Source organism: Frieseomelitta varia, unplaced genomic scaffold (genome assembly GCF_011392965.1).
Source record: "Frieseomelitta varia isolate USP_RPSP 00005682 unplaced genomic scaffold, Fvar_1.2 scaffold_162, whole genome shotgun sequence".
Lineage (NCBI taxonomy): Eukaryota > Metazoa > Arthropoda > Insecta > Hymenoptera > Apidae > Frieseomelitta > Frieseomelitta varia.
Genome location: NW_025109328.1, coordinates 119,608 through 132,978, shown reverse-complemented (window position 1 = coordinate 132,978; position 13,371 = coordinate 119,608). Strand labels below are relative to the sequence as shown.

General features: G+C 29.4%; 1 protein-coding gene across 1 annotated transcript in view; it reads left to right on the top strand.

Moving 5' to 3' along the window:
- The first annotated feature begins 844 nt into the window (after nucleotides 1-844).
- The window catches only part of LOC122537641 (cGMP-specific 3',5'-cyclic phosphodiesterase-like), an 18,666-nt gene continuing 6,139 nt past the window's right edge, over nucleotides 845-13,371 (top strand). Inside the window, exons 1-10 of the mRNA XM_043670990.1 lie at nucleotides 845-856; nucleotides 900-1,358; nucleotides 5,493-5,733; nucleotides 6,669-6,997; nucleotides 8,544-8,777; nucleotides 10,240-10,597; nucleotides 10,896-11,065; nucleotides 12,218-12,440; nucleotides 12,657-12,731; nucleotides 12,805-12,843. Coding sequence (XP_043526925.1) covers nucleotides 5,680-5,733; nucleotides 6,669-6,997; nucleotides 8,544-8,777; nucleotides 10,240-10,597; nucleotides 10,896-11,065; nucleotides 12,218-12,440; nucleotides 12,657-12,731; nucleotides 12,805-12,843 — 1,482 coding nt within the window. The 5' untranslated portion in view covers nucleotides 845-856; nucleotides 900-1,358; nucleotides 5,493-5,679. The remainder of the gene's footprint in view (nucleotides 857-899; nucleotides 1,359-5,492; nucleotides 5,734-6,668; nucleotides 6,998-8,543; nucleotides 8,778-10,239; nucleotides 10,598-10,895; nucleotides 11,066-12,217; nucleotides 12,441-12,656; nucleotides 12,732-12,804; nucleotides 12,844-13,371) is intronic.

Below are 13,371 nucleotides of genomic sequence, written 5' to 3'. Positions count from 1 at the left end.
GATCGTTTGAGCCATCGATGCAAAATCGAGTCGTCTGGCTAAATATTTGCACGAGTTTCGAGGGAAAAAGAAACATTCGCAGCAACGTATTGCAAAGCCAAGGAACGAAGCTTCGTTTCCCAGTTTCTCCGATTTCAAACCTGATCATCAATCAACGTCCGACTAAAAACGCTCCGCTCCGCAATTCGGGACGAAGCTTAAAAAGGAAACCGGCTCGAGAACGCGGGGCGATCCGAGAGCCAAGGAGGACGTGGAAAGTAAATTTCACAGGAGAAAAGAAAGAACGAAAGAAAGAACGGGAATGGGAGCTACGCTTTTTTTTTTTTTGCTGAATTTCGTTCGTCGCTCGGCGGGATCTCAATGGCTTGAATATTCACGAGGAAACACTTTTCGTGGATAAAAACCTCGAGGAACGATCCTATTTGCGATCGGAGCCGGCCGACTGGAAACGGGAAGACGATTCAAATATCTCGACTATTCCAGGGTAAAGGGCAAATCTTTCCCATTGGAAAATACAGATCAATCGTGGTCTAATTAACCTTAGAGGTGCTGCGAATTTTTCAAACAGAAACTTCCACGCCTTCCAATGCTTTAAGAAAGTTTCACTTAACTTGAAGCTAAAGACGAGAGTGAAGACTCGCAGCAAAATTAAAAATCACGTTTATCAAGTTTAATGAAATGTCGTGCCACGTTTGTCGCTAAAATGTCAAATCACTAAAATTCTATGACGAGACTCGAATCTGGCAAGTTTCGCAGTGACAACGATGACAAAAATGAGAATCAACGAATGTTCACGGATCGACGAAACGTCCGATTGAAGAGTGACTTGTTCCACTTTGGATCGTCGTTCGATCGAGTGAATGTCAAGAGGAGGGAAAGGGGGGAAGAGGAGGAAGAAGGGGAGAGACACGTTAACTTTGGAAGATCGTTCCGCGATGGTTCTTTGCCAAGTTGTTATTAAGGATCGAAGAGGACGGCCGGATGCACAAACGATTAACTCTCGGCCGAGTGCGGATTCACGGATGCAGGGAAAAAACCGACGGTGCGCAGTTAAAGGACGTTGTTGAAGAGGATGAACTGTCAGAGAAGGCGTCAGCGTGGCCTGGTAGCTCGTCGATCTCCTCCACAGTGACAATAATAATAAACGCTGTCGCGATTCAACGCGACAAAAAAGTCAACAGTTCGACGATCGAGTTCCACGAGCGAGATTTATTAAAAGTTATTGCAATTAAACAGAGGGACACTCCTCGACGAAAAATCTGTCTGCAAATGTTACGTAAGAGAGATGAGGATAGAATCTACGTTTTGGGAAAGTTTCATCAGGAGGATCTCAGAGGGGAATTGTTGATCATGCGCGGGTAAGTTTTGCAATCGCAGAAAAAAGTTGTTTTTTTTTCTTTTTTTTTTTTTTTTTTCTTTAAGAGTTAAGGACACGAGAGGCTTGGAAAAAGGAGGAATTTGAAATAATTACCAGGTATTCAATTTCACACGGTGTGAATATTTCTGTTGACTTAATTCAAATTTCTTTCCCAAGTTTTTTGGTCTCTGTATTAGAGAGAGTTTTGAAACGTTTAGTGTCGAGGGCTTTAATTATTAAATATCAGCGTGATTCCGAAGTCGTTTGGTTTCTGAATTATTTATCGTTTAATCTGTCGTTAAAATATTCCTTGAATCGAATTTCACTCTCTTTTTCAAGAAACTCTTTTTAGGTTTAAGAAAACGTTCGTGTGACGCATTCGTCGAATTCCTCAAAGTATCATTGTGTTACGTAGATATCGTGAGATTACAGATAATTTACGTTAGATTATGAAAATTTCACCCTCTGATAAATATTACTAATGAAATATCGAATCAGATTTCAAAATCAAAAATCAAAAATTTCCAAAGTAAAATTTCGAGTAATTCGAAATCGAAGTTGTTATGGTTCCTGTTGTCAGTTAGGGGTTAATACGAGTGGAAATTTTCGGACGTTGTACAAAATACAATCTCCCAGCCCTTCAAAGTCAATCTCCGTTCAATAATAATTAAATTCTAATATTAAAAATATTAAATTACAATATTATAATAATAATATAATATAATATGATATATATTATAATAATATTGTAATAGTATTATAGTAATATTGTAATATTATAATAGTATTGTATTAAATAATATTAAACTTCAATGATCTTAAATTATAATAATATTATAATAATAATATAATATAATATATATTATAATAATATTGTAATATTAAATAATGTTAAACGGTCTTAAATTATAATAATATTATAATAGTAATATAATATAACACAATATATATTATAATAATATTGTAATATTAAATAATATTAAACTTCAACGGTCTTAAATTATAATAGTAATATAATATAACATAATATATATTGTAATATTAAATAATATTAAACTTCAACGATCTTAAATTATAATAATATTATAATAATAATATAATATAACATAATGTATATTATAATAATATTGTAATATTAAATAATATTAAACTTCAACGATCTTAAATTATAATATTATTATAATAGTAATATAATATAACATAATGTATATTATAATAATATTGTAATATTAAATAATATTAAACTTCAACAATCTTAAATTATAATAATATTATAATAGTAATATAATATAACATAATGTATATTGTAATAATATTGTAATATTAAATAATATTAAACTTCAACGATCTTAAATTATAATAATATCATAATAGTAATATAATATAACATAACGTATATTATAATAATATTGTAATATTAAATAATATTAAACTTCAACGATCTTAAATTATAATAATATTATAATAGTAAAATAATATTGTAATATTAAATAATATTAAACTTCAACGATCTTAAATTATAATAATATTATAATAGTAATATAATATAACATAATGTATATTATAATAATATTGTAATATTAAACTTCAACGATCTTAAATTATAATAATATTATAATAGTAATAAAATTATAATAATATTATTATAATAATATAATATAATATAATATAATAAAATTGCAATAATATCGTAATATTAAATAACATTAAATTTCTAAACTAATTACATCTAAATCCACGCATCTAAATCATCCCTCGAAACTATTATTAAATGAAATTATTACTATTCAAATGAGAATTATTATCCAGAGTGTAAGTTATCGGCACGCGACGGGCGTCGTCCTTGAGGGATTAAAGGATTAAGATGAAGAAAAGGCGCAAATAGAGAGAAATGTCGGATTATTTCACCGTTGTTTTCGCGAGTGTTTCGATCGGTGGTAGGGGACAGGCTAATTGGAAAAAGTAGACGTCAATTTAACGGATGGCCGCAGTCGTTCTTCGGCGCAGCCGGTTATTTTCGGGTGAGCGTAACACAGGCACGGCCCGTTGAATATCAAATCGCGCAATTTCATAATTCAGCGATTAGACGTGGATTTCCCATGAGAGCCGTTTCATTCGATCCTCGAAGGGGGTGGGAGGGAGTGGGGGGTGGAACGAGCTCCCAAGTTACACAAGACGCGCTCGCGATGAAAGATTGCACGACGGGGAGGAAAAACAATTCAGAAGGCCCCACTGTTGGAAAAAAAAATAAGTATCGCCGCGAAGGCAATGCTTGACAACAAACACCGCTTATTCGATTTTGCTTACGCGATAAATAAAAGAGTTATTGAAGTATATCGAAAATTCCAAATACGGTTGAAAATTCCAAAAACTTCACGTACGGAATTCGACGTGTAAAAATGCTATAATATGTTATAGCACGTGTAAACAATGAAATTTATATAAATTGTGTGAATTTATAATTGGATTGAAATTAAAATTATATAAAAAAGAGAAGATATAATAAAGCGTCACACGCTATAACTAATCAAGTTACACGCTTACAATTTTTTAACATTTTAGAGCATAAAAATGTATATATTTCTTTCTAGTGAATAATTGTAGCGCTGCAGTATGATATTGTACACAGTTTGCAATGCAACTGCGTGCAAATACGTGCAACTCTGTCTAATCGTGAAAATTCTAAATAGATAGTGAAACTTTTGTCTCTAGACTCGATGTTACATTGCAAAAACGATGAAAAATGAGAGAAATATCTGCGCGAAATTCTTACTCTCTCTCTCTCTCTCTCTCTCTCTCTCTCTCTCTCTCTCTCTCTCTCTCAGTTTCGAGGAAACCAAAATTCACCCTAAAAAAGAAAAATAAATAAATTCAAGAACGAAACGCATTTGAAAACATCTCGTCGCGTCCAAAGGGCAATCACGTAAATAGTCTTGATTATTATTTATTATATTTGTAATAATAAAATTTAATAAATCTATAATTGGAATTTATAATGATCAATTTTATATTCATATTTTATTACTAATATAATTTATTTAAATTAGGATAAGATTAACTCAACTTTCATTGCAATTATTATAATTTAATTTTAATTAAAAAATTTTTATTAAATGGCATTTAATTAATGTAAATTAACCTCATTTATTAAAATATAAATATTAATAAATTATAAATACATTTTTAATAATAAATTATATATATATAAATATAAGTAAATTAAATTAATAACAAATATAATAAAAATCGAATTAATTTTATTCTAATCTAAATAAATTATATTAGCAATAAAATATGAATGTAAAATTGATCATTGTAAATTCAACTTATAGGTTTATTAAATTTTATTATCATAAACGTAATAAATAATAATCAAATAACTATTAATAATAATAGTAATCATAATAGTAATAATAGTAAATAATAATCAAATAACTAGTAAATAATAATAGTAATCATAATAGTAATAATAGTAAATAATAATCAAATAACTATTAATAATAATAGTAATCATAATAGTAATAACAGTAAATAATAATAGTAATCATAATAGTAATAATAGTAAATAATAATCAAATAACTATTAATAATAACAGTAATCATAGTAAATAATAATAGTAATCATAATAGTAATAATAGTAAATAATAATCAAATAAGCAGTAAATAATAATAGTAATCATAATAGTAATAATAGTAAATAATAATCAAATAAGCAGTAAATAATAATAGTAATCGTAATAGTAATAATAGTAAATAATAATCAAACAACTATTAATAATAATAGTAATCATAGTAAATAATAATAGTAATCATAATAGTAATAATAGTAAATAATAATCAAATAACCAGTAAATAATAATAGTAATCGTAATAGTAGTAATAGTAAATAATAATCAAATAACTATTAATAATCATAGTAATCGCGACTATTTACCTGTGTTACTTTTAATCGTCCGTCTCCCGTGAATTTCATAAGTTTCATGAATACGGAATACGGGGGCGGAATACAAAGTGCAACGGTGAATTCTATTATTAAGAGCAGAGAGAGAGAGAGAGAGAGAGAGAGAGAGAGAGAGAGAGAGAGAGAGAGAGAGAGAAATACACAGTCTGCGACTAGGAATAATTGGTTTTCAGGCTCGGTATGTCTGAGACTTGGCGACGTGGCCCGGAGAGCCCGTAAAGTTTAACAAAGCGAAAGGGTTACAATGCGAAGTGTCCTCTCACCTCGTTCTCCCGAGGGGCCCGCGTGTTAAAGCCTTGCCGGCGTAGCTGCCGGAGACCATCGTGCGCTCAATGCTAATTAATTCAGGCGTAAGATGATATGGAGTCTGAAGACGAAGTGGACGAAGAGCTGCCGGAGGTGAAACGCACACAGGTACGATAATCCCTCTAGAAAACGTGCAGGAAAACAGAAAAAAATGAAAAACACAAAAAAGAAATGAAGACGAAACGAGAGAAAGTGAAGGCGGATGGAATGGACACGGAGATCTAAATTATTATTCGCGTTTGTTAAATACAATGAGTGAAAGCCGCGCAAATATCGTTACGGAAAGTGTGAATGTTGTTTCATCGGTTTTGAATGTTGTGTCTGTTGTAACGAAACATTTTGGAAATTTCGCGAGACAATTCGAAACCGATCAGATTTGTCAGAAAAGAACTAACGTGCAGCGTTATATTACATAGTACGTTGTGCTGTGTTAAATATCTTGCAGTTTCCTCTATTACAAATTTATGTATTTACATTGCAATTTTATATATTTACGTAAATTTTCAAATTTTGTTACCAACGTAATCCGTGATACACGGAGACCGCCAATGAAATTTCAAAATATTATCGTACAACAATACACACGTATACATTTACCGAAAAGGCTTATTAATTATCTGCAGTTTCTGTCCATTTGTTATATTCAGTCTACATGTTCTAACAAACTCGGTGTTCAGTGTTTTACACTGTTATACAGATACTATGCTTTAAGCTTACTAAGCAGCTGTAGAAATCCAGCGATAGAGAAAGAACTCCAAGTACAATTCAGTATGTACATACTGAAATAATAAAAAGGAAGGAAAAGGAGTCGAGAAAACATAGCGCACGGATATTTAAACGAGAAGAAAAAAAAAAAAAAAGTGCAGATAATTAATCGACGAATCGTATAATTAATCTCTCGATCGTGAAAATTATTAGAAAGAAGCGGGACGATTAAATTACATGCTGGACGAGAGAAATAATTAACGATTAAACGTGCAATTTTGTAATTTGAATTACATTACAAATCGAAAGTCACGAAGCTACGTGAAATCGAATGGCAGGTAAATCGGAATGACAACGTAGAGGGGTTCGAGACAATGAAAATTTCAACGAAACCAATGTCGTCGAAGACGGCCGAGCGAAGCGAGTGCAACCTGGTGCGCTCGCCGAATCCCGAAGAACCGGAGCCGGCTGTCCCGTGGAAGGACCCTGGCAAAGCAAAGACGCAGGAAGAATCAAAATTACCTATAAGTACCATCATCAAGACTGACGCGAAAGACAGTGAGATTGTTTTGAAGGACAGACTATGCAGAAGCAAGAGGATCACCTGCCAGGACACGATACACGAGTACGACGAGGACGATGGCCTCACTATGGAAAAAGTTGGCAGGTAAATAGAGGATAGAGTAATGTGAGCCGTTTATTTCAGAAAGTGGCTCCCGAGTCCATTTTCCAAAAAAAAAAAAAAAAAAGAAAAGAATCAAGCTGGCTGTTTTAATATTATCGTCAAATATTACGTTTAATATATTATATTTACATTGATCACATTTACGAATAATATATTAATATATTATATTTACATTGATCACATTTACAAATAATATATTAATATAAATATTAATATAAATATTAATATTAATATTAACATTAATATAAATATTGACATTTAATATTATTTACATTATTTAGATTGTCTTTCCATTTTTAAGCAAATTGTAACTAATATACTTGAAATCACTGAGATTTTGTACACAAGAAAATTAGCTAATGGAATGACGAAGATTTTTATTTTGAAAATGGCTCGAGTCCCATTTTAAGAGTGTAAAAGTGAAACGAAGTGTGTTGTGCGACAAAATTTTATGAGACAAGAGCTATATTTTGTTTGTTATTAAAGTAACAGCGTTCGATTAGCTCAGTGACTTTCTTTAAATGATACTAATTCTTTAAATGATAAGTTAGATATAGAGGACTTTCATCTCGATTAAACGGCTCATATATTTTGTTCTTACTACGGCTTGTTACTGCTAACTTTTTTTCGAATTTATTGTTCAAAAATGTGTAGACTGAAGTATGAAGCTACAGAGAGGGAACGAGTAGATATTTTTAACTGTATTTTCTTACATCAATGTCACTTTGTAGCTAAAGTTATAAATATCTTAATCTGATACAGTTGAAGATGAAAAACACTATTGATAGATTGGCAAAGTAAATTTGTAAATAGAAATTATTAACAATATAATATATTATCAAAATTATAATATATATAATATTAATATATATAATGTATATAATATAATATATAATATTATATTAATATATTATCAAAATTATAATATATATAATAGTTATATATATAATTTGTATAATATAATATATAATATTATATTAATATATAATAATATATAATAATATATATAATATAATATTAATATATATAATATATATAATATATAATAATATATATAATATTAATATTTTTATTATTATCGAAATTATTAATAATATAATATTGTTAAGAAGCGATATTTCACTACCTCCGATATATTAATATTGCAACAAACGACAATTTGAAGAACACATGAGAGAACGCACAAATTAAACAAAAAGAAGTAATTTCGATGTACTTCCGTTGAAGAATATTAATATAATACAGTTGGTACAACTATAAATGAAATTATCATTTTAACAGGAACGAAAAGATTCAACCCCAAGCAAACAATTACAAATTACACTTGTACACACATTTCCCTTGTCTGATCGTCCGATATTTTCTTTCACTCGGAAACGTTTCTGCAACTTTCAAAAAATCAACGATCAATGAGATGAATTAATCAATTTCTCTCGGCAAGTTGATCAACGAAACTATAACTTGCTATATTGTATATCGGGAATTGACGCAGTGATCGGTAATCGAGCGACGATATTTTTCGATAAAGATACCTCGAAGCGCATCCGGACGCAGCGGAGGCCTGGTTTCGCGAGAACGCGAGCCCCGAGCTTCGTCAACGAATTCAAGGCACGGCCGTGGCTCAGGCCAAGTCAACGTCGAAGAACGTGCACCAAGAGGAGAGCCTTCTGAGCCGAAGCAAACGGAACAGCGTCACCTCTGACCTGTTCCAGAGTTGGCTGGCCTCCAGTTCGCCGGCGAAGCGCAGTAAAAGCCCCAGCAGGTAAATCAACATCTATTTTTCAAAATAGCAAAAATGTTTAAAATCGAAGTTTGACTTGATACGAAAGAAAAGTTCATTTAGTTCAAGTTAAGCTTCACTTCATTGGAATTCGAAATTGATTCGAATCTCGTGTATATTAGTTAGTTGCATTTCAATTGTCGTGTCAATAATTACAGTTCTTGGACTAAGAATGGGTATTAACCTCTTGCGCTGGAATGACGTCGAGAGTTTTTTGTCCCAAATATATTTAAATGTAATATATTAATATTATATTATAATATATTATATTAATATTAATATTATAGTATATTATAGTAAATTATATTAATATTAATATTATAGTATATTGTAGTATATTATATTAACGTTAATATTATATTATATTATATTATATTATATTATATTATATTATATTATATTATATTAATATTATAGCATATTATATTAACGTTCATATTATATTATATTATATTATATTATATTAATATTATAGCATATTATATTAACGTTCATATTATATTATATTATATTATATTAATGTTAATATTATAGCATATTATATTAACGTTAATATTATATTATAGTATATAATATTAACGTTAATATTAGAGCATATTATAGTATATTAATATTAATATTATAGAATATTATGTTAACGTTAATAGTATATTATATTATATTAATATTATAGTATATTATATTAACGTTAATATTATATTACATTATATTATATTAATATTAACATAATAGCATATTATATTAACGCTAATCTTATATTATATTATATTATATTAATATTAATATAATAGCATATTATATTAACGCTAATATTATATTAATATTATAGCATATTATATTAACGTTAATATTATATTATATTATACTAATATTATAGCATATTATATTAACGTTAATATTATATTATATTATATTATATTATATTATATTATATTAATATTAATATAATAGTATACGTTAATATTATAGCATATTATATAATATTAATATTAATTAATATTATAGCATATTATATTAACGTTAATATTATATTATCTTATCTTATATTAATATTAATCTTATAGCATATTATATTAACGTTAATATTATATTATATTATATTAATATTAATATTATAGCATATTATGTTAAGGTTAATATTAATATGCTATTAATATGCTATTATAATATAAATTATATTGTATTAATATTAATATTATATTATATTATATTACAAATGTAATATATTTAAATGTAACCCAGGCAAAACAAATTAATAAGTTTATCACTTCTTAATAATTTCTATCCAGCATTGATATCGACGAGTTTCGACGGAAATAGAAACGAATTATTGTATACGGCGAACCAGTTGCCAGCGCGAGGGGAAATTTTGATAAATTTAAAGAAAAAAAAAAAAAAGGGAGAAATGAATTTCGAATTCAACCCACCTTTCACATAAACTCAGGAGTTACAGCTCGTTGATGGGACGAAGAGAGGAGCTCAACAGGTTGGACGAAAGTGATTTGTTCATGGAGTTGATCAGGGATGTGGCGAACGAGCTGGATATCAACGTTCTTTGCCATAAGATCCTGGTGAACGTCGGCCTGCTCACGCATGCCGATCGTGGGAGCCTCTTCCTGGCCAAGGGACCTCTGGAGGATAGATATCTGGTTGCAAAATTGTTCGACGTGACGCAGGACACTGAGTTGGAGGAGGCTGTTCAGAGGGCCAAGAACGAAGAGATTAAGATCCCCTTTGGAGTTGGGATCGCTGGCTACGTGGCTCAAACTAAGGAGATCATCAACATCAAGGACGCTTACAAGGTTCGAGCGAGAAAGTGACGATGGACATTGGTTTCTAATTAGTTTCACTTTACTCAGTCGGTCGATTAGCTTTGAATGATAGCGTCAAGAGGATCAAATTTTGAAACGTAACACTATGATTGATTCCGATTAATTAATTTTAGGTGTAAATTTAGAGAGAGAGAGAGAGAGAGAAAAAAAGATTCGTTAATTAATAAGTAATATGGAATGAATTTTCTATCAAGTATTTCTAAGTAAAACAGATAAAATATTTAAATACTTCTGGGTCAAAAGTGATTGTTCGAACGTTTCTTTCTAGGACCCAAGGTTCAATAGTTCCATCGACATGAGAACGGGTTACAAGACAACGTTGATTCTATCTATGCCTATCTGCAATTACGAGGGAGACGTGATTGGAGTTGCTCAAATTATAAATAAAACTAATGGTAGCAATGAATTTACTGACAGAGACGTCGAGGTGTTCCAGAGGTCAGTAAACACACTCAATTATAGTATAACGTTTTCTATTATGAAGAAAGTAGATCAGAACAGACTTATGCGTGTAGCATAAACTATCAGGCAATAATTTAATATCGAACGAAGCAATATGGATATGAGACAAATGAAGAAAAAAATATAGATGAAAATTAATCTTGAAAATAAATTACCATATTAATATAAAAAATATTAATTCGATTATTACATTAAAAATATTATTATTATTTTAATATTAATATTAAAAGTATTAATTACTATATTAATAGAAAAAAAAACAAATAAGAACGACATAAATGTTTGTAATTTGATTATTATATTAAAAATATTATTATCATTATTTTAATATTAATATTAAAAGTATTAATTACTATATTAATAGAATAAAAGACGAATAAGAACGACATAAATGTTGTAATTTGATTACTATATTAAAAATATTATTATTACTATTTTAATATTAATATTAAAAGTATTAATTACTATATTAATACAAAAAATATTAATAGAAAAAAAAACGAATAAGAACGACATAAATGTTTGAAATTTGATTACTATATTAAAAATATTATTATCATTATTTTAACATTAATATCAAAAGTATTAATTACTATATTAATAGAAAAAAAGACGAATACGAACGACATAAATGTTTGTCGATTGATTACTATATTAAAAATATTATTATCATTATTTTAATATTAATATTAAAAGTATTAATTACTATATTAATATTAAAAGTATTAATTACTATATTAATACAAAAAATATTAATAGAAAAAAAAACTAATAAGAACGACATGAATGTTTGAAATTTGATTACTATATTAAAAATATTATTATCATTATTTTGATATTAATATCAAAAGTATTAATTACTATATTAATAGAATAAAAGACGAATAAGAACGACATAAATGTTTGTAATTTGATTACTATATTAAAAATATTATTATTACTATTTTAATATTAATATTAAAAGTATCAGTTACTATATCAATACAAAAAAATATTAATGGAAAAAAAAAACGAAATAAGAACGACATGAATAATGTTTAAATATGGCAACTATCTAGAGTACAGTATCCATCTAAAATAAATTGAAAATATAGCAAAATACATACTGTGCGACAACGTTAATTCCAGGTACCTGACGTTTTGCGGAATCGGGATACAAAATGCACAACTGTTCGAACTATCGGTGCAAGAGTATCGACGAAACCAGATCCTGTTGAATCTGGCGAGAAACATATTCGAGGAACAGAACAATCTCGAGTGTCTTGTCACGAAGATAATGACCGAAGCGAAGGAGCTTCTAAAATGCGAAAGATGCGCGGTGTATCTTCTAGATCTCGACTGCGGCGAGGCAGTAAGTTCATTCGAATAATCCACCTCGACGTACGCGATTGATGAAGCAAATCAAACAAATTTTTTCTTTTCTTTTTGATAAATCTGTAATGTCTCTCTTGCTCGATTGTTGAATAAAGCATAGAATAAATATTAAGCTGCGAGAGATGATTTCTCGATGTCCTTTCGAAAGGGTCGGCGAGGAACGTATAATAAGAGATCCTAAGTTTCGTTTCAGGGACACCTCGAAAAGATCGTCGAACGTCCGGGAAAGTCGACGCAAGAAACCCGGAAACCGCTGTCGAGGAGAGAGGTGAGTGACACCGGCAACGTGTTGCTCGAATTCGTAAGTTTGATCATCTTTTTCTTCTTTCCTGGCGGCTCAGAGTAACAACATCGAGATGGAGGATATATTCCAACAGCACGTGAGTAAAGATGCACACCATCTTGTCTCGAATTTCAGTGAAACTGAGAACCAGTTTTTGCAGTTTCTTCTTCTTTTTTTCTTTTCTTTCTATTGGCTTATCACGTTCAATTTTATTGAATTCTCTAACAAACGGAGATTAAGTTGGTTCAAATTAATTGCTCAATCTGAATGCAATGTTTCATTTGCAATTTCTTTTCGATTATTTCACACTACTGAATGATTTCCTTTATACGTTACAATCGTGAAAAAGGAATCCAACAATGTCTTCCTTGAAATTTATTCACTTTTCAAATTTCGAGTAATTCCTGCATCGTTTTCAAATCATGAAGATTCCTTTTATATCTCCGAATTCAAGTGTCTGTTACTTCAATACATTTTTTTTTTTATATCTTATATTTAAGTTTCTGAACATTTTAATCACGAAAAGAAATTATTTTCCATTTGCTTTTTCCATATAAATCCTACAGACTTGTATTTTAATTTATTCTCTGTGAAAGTATCTATTTTTCTTATACATCCTTTATAC